The sequence below is a fragment of the Gracilinanus agilis genome, chromosome 5, assembly GCF_016433145.1.
Source record: "Gracilinanus agilis isolate LMUSP501 chromosome 5, AgileGrace, whole genome shotgun sequence".
Lineage (NCBI taxonomy): Eukaryota > Metazoa > Chordata > Mammalia > Didelphimorphia > Didelphidae > Gracilinanus > Gracilinanus agilis.
In genome coordinates, this window is record NC_058134.1 from 201,027,945 (window position 1) to 201,053,309 (window position 25,365).

The 25,365-nt window shown below is 37.6% G+C and overlaps 1 protein-coding gene across 1 annotated transcript in view; it reads left to right on the forward strand.

Annotated features, from left to right (window-relative positions):
- Positions 1-859: 859 nt before the first annotated feature.
- Positions 860-25,365, forward strand: part of LRP6 (LDL receptor related protein 6) — a 137,199-nt gene continuing 112,693 nt past the window's right edge. The window contains exons 1-2 of the mRNA XM_044679784.1: positions 860-1,358; positions 18,916-19,309. Of these exons, the coding sequence (XP_044535719.1) occupies positions 1,304-1,358; positions 18,916-19,309 (449 nt within the window). The 5' untranslated portion in view covers positions 860-1,303. The remainder of the gene's footprint in view (positions 1,359-18,915; positions 19,310-25,365) is intronic.

A 25,365-nucleotide genomic window follows, 5' to 3' on the forward strand; every position in this document is an offset into this window, starting at 1 on the left:
AAGAAGGAATAGGTTGGAGAAACTACATGCAATCTCAGAAGGCAGTCATTAGGTTGCGTCCCCCGACGAACTCCGTTCTTCGGTCTAGTCCAGACCCCGCACCCTATGCTGGCGCCTTGACCCCTCCGTTCCAGAGGGTTCACCTGCAAGGAGAAGCAGCAGCACAAAGGATCACGGTTCTCACTCTCCACCGGGCTCCGAGCCCGGAGAAAGTAGTCCCGACCACGCCAGCGCCAAGGTTGATCCGAGGGTCGCTTCACACCCTCATTCCCAAGAGCGCCGAGCCCGAGAGGGAGCAAGAAAAAGAATCCCTTTGGAATGCGACAATGGCTCGTACTTAATTTTTTTCTTCTTCCCTACTTACACCGTCTCCCTTCCCCCCCATCTCTCTGGAAGCAGAATTAAAAAATAAACAATAAAACAAAAATCTCTCTTCTTTTTCCACGAGATGGGCTTTCTGCCTGGAGAGAGACCCAAAGAGATCTCTAGTGGTCCCAAACCTTGCCAGCTGATTCCTCCCGCCCCCTCGTTTGCATAGCTGCATAGGAATCGATGTCAGCAGAGGGGAGGCTCCCAGGGAGCATGGGGAGAAGGGAGGAGGAGAAGGAGACTGACTTGGGAGCGTGGGGAGAAAGGGAGGAGAGTCGAGGGGAGAGAAGGGAAAGGAGGAGGAGGAGGATTGACTGGCAGCATTGAGAAAGAAGGAGGAGGAGGAGGCTGACTGGGAGAGTTGGAGAAGAGAGAGGAGGAGGGGGGGCGGGGCGAGAAAGAGAAAGGCCGAGGAGAGGGGGAGTGGAGGAGGAGCGCGAGGGAGCGCTGGAGACAGAGCGCGGCCGGACGGGGCGCGGGGCTCGTTCTGCCTGCCTGTGTATCCTTGCGCCGCCTCCGCCGCCGCGCTGGGAGAAGGCGGAGGCTGAATGAGGAGCTGCGTGAAACCCGCGGAGGAGCCGCCGCCGCCGCCACCACCACCACCACCGTCACCGCAAAGGAGAATGGAACGAGGCGCTGGTCGCCGCCGCCGCCGAGGCGCCCCTGAGGGAGAAGTAGCTCTCTAGTGCGGACAGCGAAGGCGGCGCCAGGGAGCGGTGTGGGAGAGAGAGAGAGCGAGCGCTAGAGAAAGAAGGAGGGAGGGAGGAGGGCCGGCCACCGATTCTTTCTTCTCTTTCTGCAAAGCCTGGGCAGCATGACCGTGCGGGGCGGCCGCGGCGGCCCCGGCTCCTCTTCGCCGCCTCCCCCTCCTCGGGCTGCCTCGAGCCGGTGAGAGGAGAGAGAGAGAGAAAGCGAGGAGGAGGAGGAGGGGAAGATGGGGGCCGTCTTGAGGAGCCTCTTGGCCTGCAGCTTCTGCGTCCTCCTGAGAGGTGAGCAAACAGCGGAGGGAGAGGAAAAGGGGGGAGGGGGAGGAGGAGGACCGCGACGCCCAAGTTAATGAGATTTATGTTTTTTTGTTTGTGTGACTCTTGTGTGTTGGGGTCTGGAAGGAGGGGGAGGGGAGGGAAAGGGGAGGCGAGAAAGGGGGCTAGGAGGCGAGAGGCCGGGCCTGGCTTCGGGAGAAGGAGGAGAGAGAGAGAGAGAGAGAAAGAGAGAGAGAGAGAGAGAGAGAGAGAGAGAGAGAGAGAGAGAGAGAAGGGGCCCAGGAGAAGGGGCTGCGTTCTGTGCTGGAGTGACACAATGCAGGCTAACCCTTTGGGGGCTTTCTCCACCTCGAGTCCACGGGTCGACGTCCCTCATTTGGGGGAATCCCTGAATTCCTTGTCACTCTCTCCCTGCCCCTGATCTATTATTGCAGTGTGACCATCTGTGTTCGTGAGCATGTGTACGTGTGTATTGGGGCAAGAGGTTGAAGGGGGAATAATCATCATAGAAGAAAAGATTTCTTTGTGCTTATGTTTACTTTTTGAAAGTTTGCATCCAAGGTGTAGAGGCATCAGAGCTTCCCTCACCCCTACCCCCCACTCTTGTTTATTAGGGGGAGCTTTCATCTCCCATAACTATTTTTCACGACCTTTGTTACAGTTGATGTTTGACTCCTGTTTGGGATATAGGAATCGTGTTTTTCAGGCCCTAAAAGTTTTCTACTCTTTGGTTGGGAATCCATTGGATAGGTTTCCTGTTTAGCCTTTGACTAGTTCAGAACATGCAAGTATACGAGTTGGCATGAAGTGGGAAAGTCGTCTTTATGGAAACGGAGACTTGAGCTAATATTTCATAGACTCATTTATTGAGCACCCAGTGAGTGCTTGGCGTGTTGTTGGATGTCATGAACTGTCTTAGGTTCTTTGCCCTTAAAATAAATAATATTCCACGATTCTTTGGCATTTTTAACTGTTCTATGAAGCTGACACATACTTTGTGGTCTTTATCACCCTTCAGACATCTTTTGCAAAGTATTCACTCTCCTTTTTTAAAGTTAGCCATAAAATAGTGAGGATATAGCTGATGTCAGCTGCCATTAGTTGGCTGAAAAAGTACTGATAGTTTAGATTTATCTTCAGTTTTTGTTATTATTTTTGTTTGCACGACTCATTTTTTTTTCAGGCTTGAGGCCTTTGGTCCAATGCAAATTTGCAGAAGAAAAATGAAAACATAAAGTTTAAATACAAGTGAAATAAGTTTACTTTAGATTTATTGAATTTTCAGGGAACAGAAAGATAATGTGTTATGAATTTAACTGGGAATTTCTACTTGTAAAAATATTTTGGGCAGATAGTGATAATATTCTCTTGGGTAGATAAACATCCTTTGTTTTTCTTTGTGCAGTACTACTATTATTTAACTGAATAATTATGACTCATTAGACACATTTGCTTCTTCAAATGTAAGTTGTAGGAGGGCAGGGACCAATTAACAGGATGGACATAGTGCTTGGTGATTTGCTAAGTACAAGAAGGCATTTACTTAGATGGACCTTAAATTTTTTTTCTTTATTGAAACAGAAGAATTTTGGTGCACCTGGGAGAAGTAGTTATCTTTTTTGGCTTAAATCTATTCCATTTGAACAGAGTTAATAGTTAAAGTCCCATTTGTGATTTCATTGGGTTTAGGGAACTTCTGGTTTGGAAACTGTTCACCTATGCTGATATGCAACTTCTGTAATTTACAATTAGCGTCCTAGTACCTTGGGCACTAAGAAGTTAAGTGACTTGTCCATGGTCACCAGCTGTTATATTTTGGACATTATGTTTATGAAGACTTCCCTAATTCCATGGCCCTTTCCTAATTCATTGCCCTCTATCCACTAGGCCAGGTTGTAATTCTGTGTGTTTGCTTTAGGTTTAGTTTGATCAGTGTAACATAATACTGATTTTGATTTTTTTAATACCAAAATTGTGTTTTGATAAATTTATATCTCTTTATATCTAAATCTATTTATTTATCTACTCATCCTTATTCTAGTGTTTAAACTCTTGTGCCAAGACGGATATCTTGATCTTCTCTGATATAGTCACTCTTTCATAGACTTGGACTCCAATTGGAAAAAGTGTGATCAATCTCTGTTTACCTGTTTTTGTTTAAGGTGCTATCATCCTAGTGACCCTGATTCCTAGCTAGATTTTATTTGTAGCCCTCTTTTCGGAGAAGGAACTGGAGAGAAAATGTGAATGGATCTTTGCTGTCCCATAACCATGTTATGGGAATTTTTTGGTGTGACAATGTTTTTCATTATGAGTGTTAATGCTTTCCTTCATGGGTAGAGAGAATTAGAGATGGAAGATGTTATTTTTTCCCAACAACCTTGTTTTGCTAGTGAGGAAACAGTCTTTGAGAGATTAAGTGCCTTTTAAGGGCTCTTAATCGAGACAGAAGTTTCTTGGTTCTCTATCCAATGCATCATTACTGTAGCTGGAAGATTACTTTTAATTCCTTATTCATGTATGTTTGTCATATTTCATCAAGATTAGAGATGACCTCTATGCAGAAACATTTCTGATCAGAGCATTAATTTAGATAATGTATAATTTTTATTAATGGCAGCTAACTAAAGCAAATTCTTTACTTATTCTAAATGAAGTTGTTGAAAGTCAGCTAAGTAATCTATGTTTAAATAAGAATGATTTGTAGGTAGAAAGATAGTTATGAAGTAAGTCCAAGTTGATCTTAAGAAACAGCTAGTTTGGTTCATGAATTATAGAAGTGACTCAGAGTTGTTCTTTAAAATTAAGTATTAATTTGGATTGGGAATAAATTATGGACCAAAATTTTTCTTTCACATTAGTATCCAGACAAGTTGTAAAACAAGTTTTTTTTAAAACTTTTTAAATTTTTATTTTTTCCCTTTTTAATTTTTATTTTGAATATATTTTCCCATAGTTACATGTTTCATGTTCTTTTCCTCTCCCTCAAACACCCCCCCCCATTAGCCGACGCACTATTCCATTGGGGTTTACATGTATCATTGATTAAGACCTAATTCCATATTATTTATAGTTGGACTAGAATTACCGTTTAGCATCTATCTACATCACCAATAATATCCCCATCAGCCCATGTGTTCAAGCAGTTGTTTTTCTTCTGTAAAACTTAAGGGTTTTTTTGCATCAAATTGCTTGCCTTCTCAATGAGGGAGAAGAGAAAGATAGTGGGAGAGAATTTGGAACTCAACATTTTTTTTAAAGTTAAAAATTGTTTTTACATGTAATTTGAAAAAATAAAATTTTAAACTATTAAAAAGCAAAACTATCCTATGTTTTTAGCCCTTTCTTTTCTTTTTTTGAGGGGGGAGTGATATTAAAAAGTTTTATTGAGGCTTTTTGTTTTTAGGTCAATGTGGAACCTAGTAGTTTTCTCCTGCCCCCATTGGGTCCTCTCTTGCAACCAAGAAAAATAGTTAAACCAAAAACTAGGGGTTGGGTATGTTTTATCTGTTCTTTAGGCAAGCTTACTCATTAAATTTATCCTTACATCTTGTTAACTGCAGATTGCTATTGGCCAAGTTTTCAAAGTTGATTTCCCCCTCACCCCCCCCCCCCAATGGTTTAGACTAAAGAACTATGATTTATTGCCTAATATTTTCAGTTAACAAGCATTTATTTTCTTTTTTCCACCCTACCCCCACTTAAAAGGAAAGAAAAGAAAAAAAATCCTTGTGACAAATAGGGTTAGTTAAGCAAAATCAGTTCCCTCCATTAGTGTTTGTATAAAATCAATTCCCTCCACCTTTTATTAGTGTTTGTATAAATTTGTTTTTGCAGGTGCCTGACCCGTTGTATTGCCAAGGTGTAGACTGTATGTTATAAAAGCTTCAGTTATTTTCACAACAATAACCTTTCTTTGATACTATTGTATCAATGTTGAAAGTTAGCTTTAAAAATATTTTGGAATAAACCCCATGAAGGCAAGACCAAGAGAGTAAAATGAGGAGACTTTTTTTTTAAACCCTTGTACTTCGGTGTATTGTCTCATAGGTGGAAGATTGGTAAGGGTGGGCAATGGGGGTCAAGTGACTTGCCCAGGGTCACACAGCTGGGAAGTGGCTGAGGCTGGGTTTGAACCTAGGACCTCCTGTCTCTAGGCCTGACTCTCACTCCACTGAGCTACCCAGCTGCCCCAAAATGAGGAGACTTTTAAGTTGGAAACTAACTTAGAAGACAATTATATTAAAACATTGATAAACTAATAAGTAGATTGTGCATTAGTAATGTAAGTAGATAATTGAATTTGCAGTGATTTTATTTGATTAAGTTTTTTCAGGAAGTTGTGTTATTTACGACCAGCTTGTATAGGTAGAGAGAAATGTTGAACTGAATTTAACTTTGCCTAATGGTCATACACGTACACAAAACGTTAATATGGATGTATTTGTCTTTGTGATTTTATCATGATAGGGAATGTCTAATAAGGAAACTTTTTTTTACCTTTGATCTATAATTATTCAATAATTCATAGTCTTAGCAATTTGGCTAGGACATTGAGAGGTTAAGCTTGTATATATCAGAGATGGATCTGGAACCCTGACTGATGTTCTGGCGCTGTCTGCTATCTTAACCTTGGCTCTTATGTATATTTATGACCATTTTTTATCCTATGATATTTAGTGTAGGGCAGTGTAAATAATTTTGAAAAGCTGTCATATCAGTGGAAAGAATGGGGATAGGTTATTTTCTTCCTTGCAAAATTAATACACCTTTAGAATTAACTACTTTGTGAGTTCTTTTTGAAATTCTTTTTTTCAAAATTTTTTTTAAACCCTTAACTTCTGTGTATTGTTTCATAGGTGGAAGATTGGTAAGGGTGGGCAAGGGGGGGTCAAGTGACTTGCCCAGGGTCACACAGCTGGGAAGGGTCCGAGGCCAGATTTGAACCTAGGACCTCCTGTCTCTAGGCCTGGCTCTCAATCCACTGAGCTACCCAGCTGCCCCCTTTTTGAAATTATTAAAAAAAGAAAAACATTTTTAGCCTAGCATTTTTTTGTTTCTCATTTGGCTTATTTTTTTTTTTTTTGGATGTGGCATACTCACAATCATCGACGCCTCTCCCCTCTTTCCCCCAGTTACTTCAGTGTTTTCATTCCAATCAAAAGTACTATAAAGAATAATAATGAAAAGTAATAGGAGCAGCTAGATGGTTCTGTGGTTGGAGAGCCAGGCTTGGAGATAGGTCTGGAGTTCAGATGTGGCTTTAGAGACTTGCTAGCGGTGCAACTCCGGGCAAGTCACTTAACCCTAGTTGCCTAGCCCTGATTTTATGCTTTGGACCTGATACCTAGTATCCACTAAGACAGTAGGTAAGGGTTTAAAAAAAGCATCTTCATGAATTCTTTTTGGTCAGAAGTAATGGTATTGGGTAATATGATTCTCCTGGTTGTAGTACAGTCTGCTTTTTTGATGAGTGTTATACATTGCTTATAAGGATCATGAATGGTCATAGAGGTATCATATAATATATATCATGTAATTATGATAGACTCATAGATCTAGCAATCAACCAATCACTTATTAAGTGCTTACTACATACCAAGCACTGTGCTAAGCACTAAGAACAGCCTCTGTTCTCAAGGAACTTACAATCTAATGGCTGGAAAGGGCATGAAGTCTTTTTATAGATGAAGACTTAGTCCTAGAGAAGGGAAATGATTTGCCCAAGGTTACACTAGTAAGTTAGTTATGTAGACAGAATCCACTCCCCAGGCTCTTCCTCCCTAAGCTCCTCTTACGCCAATCCCATTTTGCATACCTATCTTGAGGGATGCAGAGCCCTGGGGTGGAACACTGGCTTGAGCCACAGCTCTGGTGCCTGCTGTGCTTTTTTGGGCTTTTGGTGGCTTGTTGGGCTGCGGATATCAGCTTCCTGATTCAGCTTGGGGTATTTTAGCTAGGTGATATTTTTTTGTCTCTCTACATTTCCCTCTTTTTACTTTATCTCCATTTTGGTTAAAACTTAATTGTTAAGAGCTACTAACAGACTCTGTGACCACAATCTTTTTTTTAATTAATATTACATTTAATATTTTACTTTCATTTCATTTATAGTGTGCAGCTGGGATTTGAACTGTGATTATAAATTCAGTGCTATATTAAATTAATTTTGGAAAGAGATTTGGATTGAGAGAAGCTGATACTCAAATGCTATCTTATACACTGTAAAAGAAATGTGAAGTCACGTGACATATTAATAAGAAATATGCAGCTTGGTGTTTTTGTGTTCTGGTAATGGTACCATCACTGATAATAGGTGAATAAATCATTAATTTGTAAGTTTTATTGAACACTTTCTTAATTTCACAAATTAGGTTTAGAAAATAGGGGGGCAGTTGGGTGGCTCAGTGTGGCTCAGTGGATTGAGAGTCAGACCCAGAGATGGGAGGTCCTAGGTTCAAATCCAGCCTCAGATACTTCCTAGCTGTGTAACCCTGGGCAAGTCATTTAACCCTCATTGCATAACTCTTAAAATTCTAATGCCTTAGAACCAACATAATATTGATTCTAAGGCAGAAGGTAAGGATTTAAAAAAAAATGATATTCTCTCAAATTGTAGTATAGCATCTTCATATATTATCTTCTTTTGCCATTCTTGTCCAGAAATTCCTATAGACCCTTCACAGGGAATCTGTCCAGTGTGCCTAGAGCTTTCATGATAGTCTCTTGGGATTGGGTGGATTCCTGGGGGGCATTGCAGCTTTTTCCTCAGTCTTGTTATAAGACCTTCTTTTATGTGCATGTTATCTTTTTGGCGATAGCCTTTTTTTGCTGCTGCTTCTGAATAGCTTTTCCTTATTGACATCTTGCTGCCTACTCATGCTCACCTCTCCATTGCTATTTGCAACTTGGAAGATTGTAGTATTCCATGACTAGAAGAATGTTGATGTTAACAAAATGAGCCTTCCTTTTGGGTGAAATCTTAGGTGTAAAATCCCTACATAATTTCCAAAATGTTATCCAGCTGTTCTTTTCTTCCTCTCTAATTCTGAGTCCAGTTCATTACCCATCTACAATGACTGGTCAAGACATATCTGTACTAGTAATGTAACCTTATGGGTTTTCTGACTCTGGACAATAGGCATTCTTCATCTGTTTAGTATTTTCTGTGTAGGTGGGCAAAACTCCCATGGTGATAAATATTATTTAGGAGACACTGTAGTCTTCCAGGACTTGAGGCATGGCAATCCACAAACAGGAGTATTTGGAGAATGTTACTATCCAAAGAGAATCCTTTTTTGGTTTGGATTTTGTGCTGGACCTTATTCAGAATAGTGACAAATACTTCCAGTAAGTATGCCTTTCTGTTTTATACTCAGTTAATATTAATCATAGGAAATAAAAAAAACAAAGTTGTCATTATTTAAGGAATCCTAAATCATAGTTTAAAACATGTATGGGAAGAGATTCCTAGTTGGAGGAAAGCCCAAAGGTGGTTTATTAGCTTTATTGAATCAAATGCTTTTTTGTAGTCAACAAATAATATACGTGGTGGAATTTTGTCTACTGTGCACCTTTAGTCAGTTATGATTGTAAAGATGTGGTTTGCTGTAGAATATCTTTTCTAAAACCCAGCTTGTTCTATTCTTTTACCTTTGTCAGTCAGACAGCAAGCATTTCAGTACATCTATTCTGTACTATTATGCCAAGTGGCTGGATCAGAGATGCACTTGATGCATGTATATATTATTCTCATAAAGATTTTGTTTTTGTCCCTCTGACACCTAGTTTAGTGCCTGGCACATAGCATGTACTTAATAAATACTCTGTTGATGGACAGGAAAATAGGTATATAGGCTAGAAATGTTTTTTGGCCTGTTTATTTATTCACTCATCCCTTTATTTATTCACGCATTTATTTATTTATTCATTTATTTATGGTAAAAAGGGAAGGTCTGATTTTTTTCTCAACATCTTTATGTTCTCCCTTTGTGGCACTGTCAATCTTCCTTTCATACTACTTACTTTTTTAAAAAAGTATATAAAAATTGGACGATGATTTAGTAAATAATGGCTTGCATTTCAGAGTTCCTACTTAGCTCTAGACTTTTCATCAGAAATGCTTGCACAATTGCAAGCCTTTCATTTTATTAAAAGTCTACTTTTCCTTTATAGGATCATGCTTAGCTTTGCAGGCTAAGTTCTTAGTTGTATTCCATGATTTTTTAAAATAGAGGATCTTATGTGATCCTGACTTGTTCCTTGGGACTTGAACTGCTTCTTTCTGGATTTTTGAAGAATTTTTTTTTTTTTTTAAGCTGGAAGGTCTGGATTTTGCTCTGACCTTCCTGTGACTTTTCCTTTTGAGGTTTCTTTCAGGAGATGATTATTGTTTTTATTGCCACAGTATTTTTGGATATTGGTTAATGTCGACTTATTTTTCCATCTTTAGTTATTGAATTGGCTTTTTTGCCTGACCTAGACCACCCACTCCTCTTGCTCATCTTTGGGTAGAGTGGCTGGCCCAGCTTGGTCTTGTTTTGGGTCCCCTAGGTACTAAACTTCCCCTCTTGGAGTTAGGATCTTTGAGGTCCAGAATGATGTTATCTTTAGGGTTTTTCTTCCTATCTAGAGATGTGGAGTGTTAGAAATTTCAGAGCCGGTGGTCCTGGGATGTCCCTATCTGAGTACAGAAGCACTTTGCTGGTCATTGTCCAATGTTGCTCACTGGGACTTCCACCTTCTCTACTGCTTTTGGATCTCCCCAGTCTCTATGAGTCCTCTGCTCTTGCTGCTTCCAAATAGCACTGAGTTTCTAGGCAATAAGTGTCTCTGGTCTTCACGTAGGGAGGCTACCTTGTGCTGGCTTTCCTACTATCCACTTTATCCCCTTTTCATCTTGTCCTACTGCAGTTTGAGGGTCTGAGAATTCACTGTAGTTTCTCATTGCATTTCTTGATCACTATTCAGTTTGAGAACTTCAGGGCTTTGCTAGAGAAGATATGTGAGATTTGGACAGTCAGAGTCCTCTTCCAAAGTGCCCTCAAAATTGTATTGTCTACTTTTATGCTTTTTTCCTGTGTACTAGGTCAACTGCCATAAGCTTCCTTAATGTAGCATACCTATAGCAAGGCTATATAGTGCTGGAGTTCAAATGCAGTACCTCCTTTGCCATTAATGGAGAAAATATGGTAGAGATTCTGATGCATTTTTTTTTCTTTTTAGTCAGCTTTGTAGTTTTATCCTTAAATAGGATGTTTTGGCTAAATTGATTTTCTTCCTAATAAGCTTGTTGTCAATTTCTTTTTCCCATCGCTGATTTTTTTTATGAGGTGATATTACTCATAATCTTTGGACATTTTACAAATGAGTTTATTTTCTAAACTTGTGTTTCCTTTGACAACAGTATCTTTCTGTTTGGCAAAAAGATAAAATATTTGTTAGCTATAATGGTTTTCAAGCCTTAAATGAATGAATGAATTAATTTTCCATGGTTCTGTGATCCATATTCTTTATTCATATTCATATTCATATTCATATTCTTTCCCTTCCCTCCCCCGCCCCCTGTAGCCAATAAGCAGTTCAACTGGGTTTTACTTGTATCATTGATCAAGACCTATTTCCATATTATTAATATTTGCAGTAGAGTGATTATTTAGAGTATACATCCCCAATCATATCCCTATGAAACCATGTGATCAAGGAGATGTTTTTCTTCTGCATTTCTATTCCCACAGTTCTTTCTCTGGATGTGGAAAGCATCTTTCTCATAAGTCCCTCAGAATTGTCCTGGGTCATTGCATTGCTGCTAGAAGAGAAATCCATTATGTTCGATTGTGCCACAGTGTATCAGTCTCTGTATAACATTCTCCTTGTTTTGCTCCTTTAGCTCTGCATCAATTCCTGGAGGTCTTTTCAGTTCACATGGAATTCCTCCAGTTCATTATTCCTTTCAGCACAATAGAATTTCATCACCATCAGATACCACAATTTGTTCAACCATTCCCCAATTGAAGGGCATCCCCTCATTTACCATTTTTTTGCCACCACAAAGAGCTCATTTAGCTTCTTTTTTGATGATTGATTTACCTTCTTAGGTAAATCTGCTTAGGAAATGGTGATGCTGTGTTGATCGTTTTGTTTCTTGCCTAGTTTTTCAATGTTAGCAAGTTTAATAGTACTTAAATGACATTTTATTTTTACTTTCCTAATTTGATATTTTGAGATAGTATTCTTAACAAATTGAGAATATGATTAAATGGAACTTTCGGAAATAACTCACATATGTAACCATTCATTCCTCATCTTCAAAATTAAAAAAAAATTAAACCCTTTTGTCTTAGAATCGATACTAAGTATTAGATTCAAGGCAGAAGAATGGTAAAAAACTAGGCAATTGGGGTTAAGTGACTTGCCCAGTGTCTGTGGCCACATTTGAACCCAGAACTTCTGGTTTCCAGGCCTGGTTCTCTAGCCACTGAGACACCTTGCTGCCCCAAATTTTGTTTTTAATGAGGAAAATTTTTACTTTCCATGTCAAATATCTCCTGAGTTTCTGAATGAAAATATTTATGATACAGACATAGGAGACTTCTTATAGTTTTTGAACCTTTGGCCTCTTGTTTTTTGCTTCTGTTAATTCTGCCTCCACTATGTCTTGCCATGTTTATTCTATCATCTCTATTTCTATTAGCGTTACAATAGTATACAGCTTTATTACCACTTTCTTGAACTATTTTGAGAACCTCTTAATAGGTCTCTTTCAGTTCTATTTAGCTTTCCTCCCAACCATCTTTCATATCTTATTCTATATAGGTGTGGTCATGTCATACCCCTGGTTAAAATTTTTTAGTTGTTTCTGATTGCCTTCTGAGTAAACTTCAGTTTCCTTTGGACCATGGAATAATAAATATGCCTAGTAATGAAAAGGCCCTATGTTCCATCTGGTCCAACCCCCTTATTTTATGGATGACAAAACTGAGGCCCAGAGAAGTGTAAGTTACTTACTACTCTGTCAGGATAAGTGGCCGATGGCAGAATCTTTGGTCTCCATTGGGCTGTGCTGCTTCTCTTTACATTTTTTTTTATTTTTTTTTATTTTTTAAACCCTTAACTTCTGTGTATTGACTTATAGGTGGAAGAGTGGTAAGGGTAGGCAATGGGGATCAAGTGACTTGCCCAGGGTCACACAGCTGGGAAGTGTCTGAGGCCGGATTTGAACCTAGGGCTTCCCGTCTCTAGGCCTGGCTCTCAATCCACTGAGCTACCCAGCTGCCCCCATTCTCTTTATATTTTTGCAGACATTCTTCTGTAGTTTAGTACTGTTTTCTTTCCAACTTTATCATATTATCCAGCCTTTCAGTACTCCTTTCTTTAACAAACTTGACACTCAGCATCTCCCATAAATACCCTGTGCCTGATGCCTGGAGTGTCTACATTTTTGTTCCTCCTTACCATTGGTATTCCTCTCCATCTTCAGATCCTACCTCCAATATGTCTACTCTAATCCTCTTGGTTGATAATGAGCTTTTCACCTTCCAACCTCATTCAATCCTCCTCTTGTTGCCTCTTATGCACTTCCCATGTGTTATTCTGAATCATAATCACAAAAGTACTGTGTTTATGGACAGTTCTGCAGACTTCATGAGTGCAGAGAGTCCGAAGTAGCAAAGGCTCTTTGTGTTTCCCAATCCTAGCATAGAGCTTTTGCGTTCAGGAGGGTCTACTTCTTTTTAATATTATGTGGAATGAGAAGTTAGCAAATTAGTAATGTTATTTCTAATCTTGATTAATCAATAGCTTGATAATTTAGAAGAATAGATTGATTCATTTTCAATAAATTGTAATAAAATTATATGATTTTATATAATAAAATATATAATAAAAAATAAAAAATCAGTTGTGATAAAACAATGGAAATAACAGCTATATTTGACAGTATTTTAAAATTGAGTCATCTACCAATGTTTTTTGACTGCCATTCTGGATGTGTGGAGTAGATTATGAAGGGATTTGAACTCCCAAACAGAGGTTTTATATTTCATTCTGCAGGTGATAGGGAGTTACTGAAATTTACTGAGTAGGGGTGGAGGGTGTGTGACAGCTCAAATCTGTTCATATGAAGTTTATTTGACAGCTTACTGGAGAATAACCTGGAGTGGGAAAAGATAAGAAAAGATAAAAAATCCACAGGCTTTGATGACAGATTGGATATGGGGGGGGTGAGAGATGACAGGTAGATTGTAAGTTGGGGTGACTGGGAGGTTGGTGGTACCATCAGTAGTAATGGAGAGGTTATAGGAAGAGAGAAGAATTTTAGGGAAAAGATGGGTTCAGTTTAAAATGTCTACTAGACATCCAGTTAGAGATTCTGGTTCTGTTTGCTCATTATCAATTTATAAAAGTATTATCTGATACACTGTCCTTTTTGTAATTTCTTACAGAATAATAATAATGTATTATAGTCATGTGCTTTAATTTGTTCAATCTATTTCCAGTTTATGAGCGGTCACTTTGTTTTCAGTTATTTTCTATAATAAAAATGTTGCTATGAATAATTTGTGCTTATGGGTTCCTTCACTTTTCTTTTGACCTCTTTGAGATATGTGCATAGGAGAAATATTACTCAAAGGGTACGATGTTTTGACTTTTGGTATATTGCAAATTGCTTTTCAGAATTGATTAGGTCAGTTGATAACTCCCTAAACAGTACATTGGTGAATCTTTTCTCCAGTAGTCCCTCCAGCAATTGCCATTTCTTTTTTTTGTCATGTTTGCTGGTCTGATTCCTAGAAGTTTTTAACCAGACCTCTGATTTCCATTTCTCTCATTATTAGTGATTTAGGGCATTTTTCATATGGATAATGATAGCTTGAATTTCTTCCTGTGAGAATTTTCTGTTCCCATTTTTCTTTCATTTATCTATTGGAGAATGCTTTTGTTTTTTTTTTTTTTTTTTTATAGCAATCCCTGTATTGGATATCAGATTTTTATTGGAGAACTTTTGAGGGGATTTTTATTTTGCTTATGCAAACACACTTTTCAGTATTAACCAATCAATGTCCATTTTATTTCTTCTTTATCCTTTGTTTGATTAAGTGTTTTCTCTTTCCATAGTTGAAAGATCTTTCATTTCTTTTTCAGGTCAGTTAGATATTTAATTTGAAGAAATAGATCAAATCCATCAAATCCACTTTTGTGAGTAATAAGATGAGAACAACTTCAGTAGTTACAGAAATATATTTATCTAATCTTCTGATTATTAATATAAAGTAAAATCTAAGACAGAGAGACGTATACTGACCAAAACTTTTGTAACTGAATCTGTGGAGTTGAAATTGAAGAAGGATTTACTTTTGAAGGTGAGAACCTTTGGATGATTGTGTGCCAAAATCTCTGAAGATTTTGTTAAGTTCCAGAACATTGTAGATCCTTTCCTCCTGTCCCCTCCCCGAATCAATACTGTGTATTGGTTCCAAGGCAGAAGAGTGGTAAGGGCTAGGCTGGTGATGGCAAACCTGACACGTGTGTCAGTGCCACTTTAGATGACACGCGGTTGCATACAGAGAAGTATGGGGCTGAATGCTGAGGATGAAGCATTTGCTGTAGTGTAGTGTAGACACTCAGTGCAATATAGATGACAATTCTACCTATATTAATTTACCTATTTTGGTTTATTAAATAGTTATATATTACGATTATGCATTTTTGTTATTTAAACTATAAATATTGTGAAATTATGTTTTTTTTTTCTTGAAGTAACACACCACCAGAGTTATGCTCAGTTTTTTGGCGAATTCTGACACACCAAGCTCAAAAGGTTGCCCATCTCTGGGCTAGGCTATGGGTGTTAAGTGACTTGCCCAGTCACACAGCTAGGAAGTGTCTTGAGTTCAAATTTGAACCCAGGACCTCCCATCTCTGGGCCTAACTCAATCCACTGAGCTACCTAGCTGTCCCCTAGATTCTTTTAAATAAGATTCATAATTATTCAAAAGTTTACCTTAACTAAAAGTAAAAACTATGTTAGTGAAAAAAAAACACCATTTTTTTTAGTTGTTTGGATAACCCAGTAGAGCTGGGTCTGTCAATACAGATATCTTGGAATCCCACTGGAAATGGAGAGTTGTCTGGGTTCCAAATTGAACAAGAAGAGGAAAGTAGGCAGAATTGTATTTAGTTCTTTTAATGACCTCAATTTTCACCCTAAAACTTTGGCTCATATTGTCATAACTCAATTGAGATATTTCTGAGCCATAAAATGCTACTCTGAAAGGAATTTAAATAGGTCATCCAAAGGGCAATGAAGAAGTGCACAATGGCTGTGAGCAGGCTGCAACATGCTACAAAAAAGGAATTATGTAGGAAAAATAGTGTAAAAGATAGAAATAAATGACCATATATTGAGAGTGAGAGAACTTATGGACAACCTTCTTGTTCCATTAGTATCCATGCATTGTCAAGAAAATGAGAGGAAGTCTTTCCAACACATTGAGTGGATCCCCTGAAGCAGATTTCTGAGAAAACAGGGACAGATTTCACAAAGGATGAACACACATGGACATGTTGTTATTTGTATTGTTTTGCATTGTTTTAAGGAATAGGAAAGAGAAGGGAGTATTTATTAAGTGCCTATGATATACCTGGGCACTGTGCTTAGCATTTTACAAACTATCTCATTTGATCTTTATAACATCCTTGTGAGGTAGGTGCTATTGTTATCCCTATTTTACATTTGGAGAAACTGAGACAGAAAAAAGTTAAGTGATTTGTTCCAGGTCAGATAGCTGGTAAGTGTCTGAGTATCCACATACACAGATAATTACCATCAGGCTTCAAACATGAAGGCTATATTAAAAAAATAAGGGTGTATTCCAACCTAGCCAGTTGAAAAACTTGTGTGCATGTATATCCAAATATACATGTTTTTGAACCTGTAAATACCCTTAGCAGATTCAAGATAGTAAACTAATTTCTATTCTAGTAGCTATTCACATTAATACTAGTTTGGACTTAGAAAACGTTAGTAATCTTGAGGTGATAGAGTCTCCCCTTCAAGGATAAAGTTTTACGCTTTGGTTTTGTGCATTACTTAATCTTTTCAGTAGTAGGAATGAGAATTTGATGGAATTATTGCAACATAGTTTTGGTCTTATCTATGGTGTTGATAACCCCTAATTATACTCTCTAAGTTTATGTTCTTGCTAATCACAGCTTTCAGATCAGTAAATGTCAGTGGTCTGGTAAGTTAAGATTTTTTTTTTTCAAACCAAAAAACTATTTAATGTATATTCTTTCAGTTTGATAAAGTATTTAGCAACTTTTATTTTTTTTAGTTGCATCTTTTTTGAAGGATTTATTTATTTTTTATTGTCATGCAAAACACAATTTCATATTGGTCAGTGTTGTAAGAGCAAATTAATACATAACAAAACCCCCCAAATAAAGCCATAAATACACTGATGTGAAAGATGACTCCAACAGTTCTTTTCTCTGGAGGTGGATAGCATTCCCCATCATGTCTTTCAGGATTGTCCCAGATCATTGCATAGTATACTGAGAATAGTAAAGTTTTCACAGATAATCATCTTCCTATATTGCTGTTACTGTGTACATTGTTCTCTCAGATCTGCTTGTTTCTCTCTGCATTGGTTCCCGCAGATCTCTCCAGGTTTTCTCCAAATCATCTGGCTTATTATTTCTTATAGCAAAATAGTATTCCATTATTAACATATACCACAATTTGTTTAGCCATTCCCCAATCGATGGACATCCCCTCAGTATCCAATTTTTTGCCACCACAAAAAGAGCAGCTATAAATATTTTTGTACAAGTAGGTTCTTTCCCCCTTTTTATTATCTCTTTGGGATATAGACCCAGTACTGGAACAAAGAGCAATACAGAGTTTTTATAGCCCTTTGGGTATATTTCCAAATTGTCCTCCAGAATGGTTGGATCAGTTCACAACTCTACCAACAATGCATTAATGTCCCAATTTTGTCACATCCCCTCCAACATGTACCACTTTCTTTTGCTGCCATATTGGCCAGTGTGTTAGGTGTGAGGTAGCACCTCAGCATTGTTTTAATTTGCATTTCTCTAATGAAAATATAAAATAATTTGTCTGAGTTAAATAAGCATTGATAAACTATTAATAAGTATTGAATAGGGTATTAATAGGTGGTATATACATTGGATGAATGATAACTGAATCTCTAGGTTCTTAAATATTCTTGGACCAGTAACTTGATCTGGGTAGGGATTTCAGGGAGAGACTGTTAAGGTGACAACAAGGTTTATTAAATTAACAGGGATAGGTAAGATAAGGGATTGGGATAACCTAACTTGGAACAGATCTGGATTCCCTCCCACCAAGGTCCAACTGGGTTTCTACACTGATCTCTCTAAATTACCCAGCTGCCTGAATCAATCCTATTCAGAGTTTCCCTATGATGATATTTAAAGTAAGGGAAAGCTGGAAGGTGAAACAGGTCCAACTGAGCTGATTGGGAGAGCTCATGTCTGTGGTTCTTCAAAAAGGAATCCAGGAGGTAACAGCAATTAATCCAAATTGGAGAGGGAGTAAGGCTTTTTGACTCCACTGTCCACAAGTGTGACTTAAAACTCAACTTCTTTCCAGTCAGTGAAATCTTGATGGTTGGTGGTCCACAGACAAGTTTTGAGAGAGCACCATCCAGGTGAAAGTCCAGGGACTAATTGCCAACTCAGCCAGTCACTCACCCAGTGTTTTAGAACCTTTACTCTCTGCTTTCTGCTTGTCACCTTAACTTTCCTAATTTACCTACAACAATAATCAAGATAGATTTAGAATGTTTTTTCATATGATTATTGATGGCTTTGATTTCTTCATCCGAAAATTGCTTGTTCATATCTTTTGACCATTTGCCATTTGGGGAATAGCTTGTATTCTTATAAATTTGACTTAGTTCTTTATAAATTAGACCTTTATTAGAGATATTTGTTATAAAAAATTTTCCCAGTTTTAACACTTCTTTTCAGTACATTTTCATTTCTTTTTGTTGGCTTTGTTGACGTTTAGTAGACCCTGTGTAAAGGCTAATGCAATAATAATACACAACGAAGTGGATAAAAAATGGAAAAAATGTGACCTTGTAGAAGAAATTAACAGCAAAAGACAATCTTAGATGTATTCTCCATCACATCAATCTCCCTGCTTCTTTCTTTTCCTCCAAGCCTCTCACATACATTAGAACTGTCCAAAAATTAAATGAGCTGTCTTGATATATAGATTGTGAGTTTTTTATGACTGGAGGTACTTGTGCAAATAATGAAATAACCATTTTCTAGTGGCTTGGTTGTTGCAGACAAGATAGGTAGAGATTTCGCTAGATAACCTCTAAGGTTGCATGATTTTCCACAGTAAACTTTTTAAATTGCCATTTCTATTTTTAATCAGTGGGTTCTAAATAATATTAACTTGTTATAGTGAATAAAAACTAAAAATATTTTAACTTTAGGTCTGAATCCCAATTCATCTAAGTTAATTAATCTTTCTTACCTGTATATTTCTTTTCTTTTATAGGGGCCCCCTTGTTGCTTTATGCAAATAGACGGGATTTAAGACTGGTGGATGCCACCAATGGCAAAGAGAATGCTACAATTGTGGTTGGAGGTTTGGAGGATGCAGCTGCAGTGGACTTCGTTTTTGACCATGGCTTAATATACTGGAGTGATGTAAGTGAAGAAGCCATTAAACGAACAGAATTTAACAAAACCGAGAGTGTACAGAATGTAGTCATTTCTGGATTATTATCCCCTGATGGGCTGGCCTGTGATTGGTTGGGAGAAAAATTATATTGGACAGATTCTGAAACTAATCGGATTGAAGTTTCCAATTTAGATGGAACTTTAAGAAAAGTATTATTTTGGCAAGAGTTGGATCAGCCAAGAGCTATTGCCTTGGATCCTGCAAATGGGTAAGTTTTTTGTTTTATTTACAAAATTAATTTTATCCCTTAAAAATACCTAATTTTAGTTACTTAGGAATTCTTGATGAATAGATTTGAACTAGCAAGTTAAATTCATAGGAAAAACTTATTAACAAGAGTATTTATGTGGTATGAATAATGGAATTTTTGGTTAGGACTATTTGTGTTTTTCTAGTTCTTTGTATATGTATTATATAAAGTGCTTCATGAACCTGATGTCCAATGTAAATGTAAAAATAAGTGTAAAAATAATTGATTTGGTTTTCTACCTTTTTTTGGATAAAGAAGTTGATGGAGAAAGGGAAAGAATTAATAATTGGGAATATTTGGAGGCAGAGTATGCCTATAGGATACTCTTTGTATCCTATAGGTTCTACTCTAGAACACATTCAATCTCTTTGCAAGACTTTGTATCTGTTTATAAGCTCTTAATGGCTGTTTGATATGATAGAGTCAGTACATTAAATCAAAAGCCATTGTTTGAATAATTCTTTTTGAGTTACCTGCTAATATACTTAGAAATAAATTACGATTTTGGGATTTATTTCCTCTAGAATTTAATATGTCATTAATAATTACTTGTTGATTGCTTTTCCTTTGAGTGTTGGTTATTACTGATGAGGGAATTTTATGTAGCTTTGGTTAGAGTGCATTATAAAATTTGAAAGATACTCTCTTATATATGGGACTCTGTCTTAAGGTGCCTTAGCCATGCCCTGAAATACCTTCTGGTAAACTTGTCAAAATTGAGTCATTTATTTCACAGTTATGCTAAATCTTCTCAAGATGGAAGGAGGGAAATAAAGATAGACCTGAGGCTATTTGCTGTACCTGGGTTTGAAGAGGTGTTTATCTGAATTTTGGTTATTTGTTCTCTTTTATTAGTTTTAATGTATTTGAGAATTTCTGGAAGTCAAGGTTTACTAATTTATAGACAAAATAAAAGAAACTTATATCTATGAGTTGGCTGTTTCCTTAAGTAGGTTATTGAGATGGAATAATGGATCACCTGAAGAGTTATTTCAGGTGAACTGGAGCTGTTTAACATTTAAATAATAAATGAGGGGAAAAATCAATGTAATTTTTCTTTTGCACTGGAAGGCCAAGAACATTGAGAGACTAGTGCTATTTTTTCTGGGTAATAGTATTGAAGCTGGAAGAGATTTTGAAGTTAAAACCATGAATTTGTTGTGAAGTACACTTTGGAACCATTGAAGGACTATGAAAAAGTATCTTCATTCACTCAAAAAAAATATACATATATATATGCATATACTTTTGCTGGGGACTGCTAGACATATGGGGTTACAATGACAAAATAGAAACAATCTTTAAACTAAAGGAACTTGTATTCTGCCAATGGAGAAAACAAACATATACAAGTGTATACAAAGTAAATGCAAAGTACAGCAAAATCTCAATTGGTGTGAATATTATATCCCTGGAAGTAGTCATGTATATCTGAATTTGCAGTATTTTAAATTTGATAAGTTAGTTCCTGACCAGAGGAAAATATGCAGTGTAAATTTGAATGATACAGCCACTTAAAGGAATTTATTATTTGTTCCGATTGGGACCTAGGTATAAATATAGTATTATTTTGAGGGAGATATATTAGAAGGTATTAGTAAAGGCCTCATTTAGGCTCTGGTGTTTGGGTAGTGTTGTGTTATGAACATAAGATCAGTTTGATTAGACCATAGAGTACATGCAGTGGAGTATTGTGACTGGAAAGATAGAATGGGAAAAGGTTGTGAAGAGCATTAAATGTCAAATAGAGGAATTTTTCAGCTCTAAGTTCTGTTGTTTTGAATTGGGGAGGTGCCATTTAAAAGTAGTGTTCGTGGACAAGTGGGAGCTTTGAGACTACATTACCCATGATTCCAATGGGTCTTAGGGTCTGAGAACATCGAAGGTCCCCATGCAGGGGAAGTTTAAATTCAGGGGGAGAGCCTAGAGGAGGTCTCTTGACCTTCCTGAGGACTGGCTAGAAGATGGGCTCCTGTGGTAAATATAAAAGATAGACACGGTCATATATATTTTACCAACATGGCCATGGCTTTAATTAAAATACTAATTTCTCTTATTATATCAGTCTTTATCATTTTTAATCGTAACAGTTCTCTGTCTAGTCTTGTAATACATCGCCAACTGCCTTTTAGACATCTTGAACTGGACATAGCCATGTCAAATTCAACTTATCCAAATCAGAACACATTCTTTGACAACAAATATTTCCTTTTTCCCTATTACTGTCAAAGGTGATGGTTGTTGTCTTTCATACTCAAGGAGGACCAAAATGACATCACTATGTTTGGGCAGTGTGTCTGATCAGGCCAATAACAAGCCCTGGAAAGCACAGGTTGGAGAAATGGTCTATATGAACTTTTGGGATGGAGATGTCTCTAAATTTGCAACTACCATGGGTTTTTTTTGAGCTGTTGCAATTCTGCTTTGCTCACAGAGCACAAGCCTTGGGATACAGGTATGCCATGCAGGATGTCTGGTCCTGTGCCAGTGTTGTCCCTCATGTCTCACAAACCATACCAGAGTTCTTCAGAGGGACCTTGAAAGTGTTCTTGTATTGCTTCTTCTGACCTCCCTGTGAGTGCTTTCCTTGTGTGAGTCCTCTCTATAATAGTCTTTTAGATAATCATGCCTTTGGAATTTGGGGTACTGTGGCCAGCCCATTGAAGTTACACTCTCTGCAGTAGAGTTTGAATGTTTGACAGTTCAGCTCAACAAAGGAACTGAGAGTCTTGTAGCTTATCTTGCCAGATGACTTTCACTATCTTCCTAAGACAATTCAAATGGAAGCAATTCAGGTCCTTGTCTTGGTGCTGATATACTGTCCAGGTTTGATAGGCATACAACAGTGAGATCAACACCATGCTCTGTAGACCTTCAGCCTGCTTAATACCTCTTTTTTCTCACACTTTCTTTTGGAGCCTCCCAAACACTGAGGTAGTTCTGGCTATGCATTCATCAACCTGCAAGATAAAGTGCCTGCCTGTTGCCAAGTCCTGTTACTTTTACCTTTCCAACATCTCTTCTATACATTCCCTTCTCTATGCTGCCACTCTGGAATGGCACTCACTATCTTATGCCTGGACTATGGCAGTAGGCTTCTGTTTGGTCTTCCTCAAGTTTTCTTTCCACTTCTGCCCATCCTCCATGCAGCTCCCAAAATGATTTCCCTAAAGTGAAGATCTGATCATGTCTTCCCCCTCTATTAGAGTAAATTCTAGTAGCTTTCTGCTACTTTCAAGATAGAATATAAAAACTGTTTGGCTCTTAATATATTTCATAATCTGGCTCCTTTTTCCCTTTCCAATTTTCTTAGAATTTATTCCCCTCCATATACTCTGAGATCCAGCACAGGACTTCGTGTTTTTTTTTTTTTTAAACTGTCTTTTCACAGGCTGTACCTCATCCTGGAATGCTCTGTCTCTTGGCTTCCTTTTAGAATGGGATCAAATTACCCCTTCTGCAAGAAGCCTTTCTCCTCAAGCTAAAGTGTGTCTCTGGCATAGGAAAAGGAGCAGGGTCTTTTTCTTTTTCCTTTTAAACTCTCCCTTGGTGATCCATATTTGCCTGTGGTTCGATTTGTTTAGTTTATGACATCCCTTCCTGAATTTATCTTGCCTTTTATCCTTCCCTCCTTGCTTTCTAGTGAATTAAATTTTATCTTGATCTACCCTCCATCCTACCCTTGACCATTTCAGATGAAAGTGAAGTTCAGATGTTATATGTTTCTCCCATTCCATCCTCTCTGTTTGTAAACTTGAAGACTCCCAATTATGTGAGATATTTTTCCCTTTCCCAACCAGTTTACCTCCTTCCCTTTTCTTTTAAGAGGATCAAAACAGCAGGAAGCACTCTCAGGTCCCCATGGGAGTGTCTTATTTAATTCCCTCTATAATCCCTGGTCCTGTATCACTTTGTTTAGTCTCTCATGATTACTTCTTTTCATATTTTTGTGTTTCTTTTGACTTCTGTGGTTTGTATTTTAGAGTTTATATTTGGCTCTGGTCTTTTCTTTAGGAAAGTTTGGAAATACTACACTTTATTTCATTAAATGTCCATCCCTGAAAACTGGCCTCTACCCCAATTATTCCTGGGTAAATTATTATTGGTTGTAAATCTTCATTTTTTGCCTTTTGTGGAACATCCATCATATTTGAAGCCCTTTTATTTTCATAGTGTTGCCTGCTAAATCTTGTATAATTCTGACTTTGGCACTTTTGTATTTTCTGGTTGTTTGCATTATTTTTACTTTGACCTAGAAATTTGGATTTTGTCTCTAACGTTCCTCAGTTTTCATTTTGGATTTTCATTAAGGAGATGGCCAGTAGTTTCTTATTATTTTCCCTTTGCCTTCTGATTGTAGTAGTTCTGAGCTTGCATGATTTCTTGAAACATGGTACATGGGGATATTTTTGGTCATTATTTTCAAGCAGTCTGGTAATTATTAATATTTTCCCTTCTTCATCTCTTTTCAAGGTTAATGTTTGAAATAAGACACCTTATATCTTTTTCTAAATTTTCAGTCTTTTAACTTTGTTTTGCTATTTCTTATTCCATAAAGGCATTAACTTTTGCTTGGTTTGTTCTAAATTTCAATTGTTGCTTGGTTTAAGATTTTGTATTTCTTGTGCTAACCTTTTACTTATTTTCAAGTCTTTTTTCTATAGCTCTCATTTCTTTTCCATTTCTTTACTCTAGCATTTTCATTTTTATAACTTAAAAACTCTTTGAAGAAAAAAAAATAACCCTCTTCATTTCTTCTAGGAGTTCTTGGTTACAACTTGTGACAAAGTTGTGTTTTCCTAAATTCTGCTTGTAAATATTTTAGGGTCTTTTTCTTCTGAGTTTGTGTCTTGAGCATCTTTTGAATAGTAATAGTTCTTTTATTGTGAAAATTTGGGCAAACTCCATGAATTTACCTCTGGTATGAATTCCTGTAATTTGCTGCTGGTTCCAGTCACCATCAACTAGGTGGAAGGCAATTCAGATTCAAAATAACAATTGCAGACTTTCCCTTGTTAATTAGCTATAGTCTTTTCACCAGGATGTAGTTTGAATATTAGAACCTATTCTAGGGTCAGAGCCTCAAAATTGCTGTGTACTTTTGTTTGGAACTTTCTTGGAGTTAGCTTTGGCCTCTGTTGCCATAATGAGTTCCAACTGAGTATCAGATGTTTAGACCTCCTTAAAGATTATGATACATCTCTGTCAGGTTTCTATTTCTTTGATTTCTTGGTATGGCCACTGTTTAGCCATCTTGCTGGTTTCAAGCTCTGGAGGGCCCTTCTGTAGGCTACATGTACACTCTGTCATCTCTGGGTCCTTGGACATTATGCACTTTTTTAAAAAACATTTATTAATATTCATTTTTAACCTGTTTACATACTTTATGCCCCTACTTTCCCCTTCAACCCCCCCACCCCCCACCCATGGCCGACGCACATTTCCACTAGTTGTAACATGTGTCCTTGTTCTGGGCCTATTTCCATATTTGTTGTTAGTTGCATTGGTGTGTTAGTTTCGAGTCCACATCCCTAATCATGTCCACCTCAGCCCATGTGTTCAAGCAATTGTTTATCTTCTATGTTTCCTCTCCTGCAGATCTTCCTCTGAATGTGGGTAGCGTCTTTACCATAAATCCCTCAGAGCTGTCTTGTGTCATTGCATTGTTGCTGGTACAGAAGTCCATTACATTCGATTTTACCACAGTATATCAGTCTCTGTGTACAATGTTCTTCTGGCTCTGCTCCTTTCGCTCTGCATCAGTTCCTGGAGGTCTTTCCCGTTCACCTGGAACTCCTCCAGTTTATTATTCCTTTTAGCACAATAGTATTCCATCACCAGCATATACCATAATTTGTTCAGCCATTCCCCAATTGAAAGACATACCCTCCCTTTCCAGTTCTTTGCCACTACAAAAAGCACAGCTATAAATATTTTCATACAAGTCTGTTTATCTATGATCTCTTTGGGGTACAAACCCAACAATGGTATGGCTGGATCAAAGGGCAGGCATT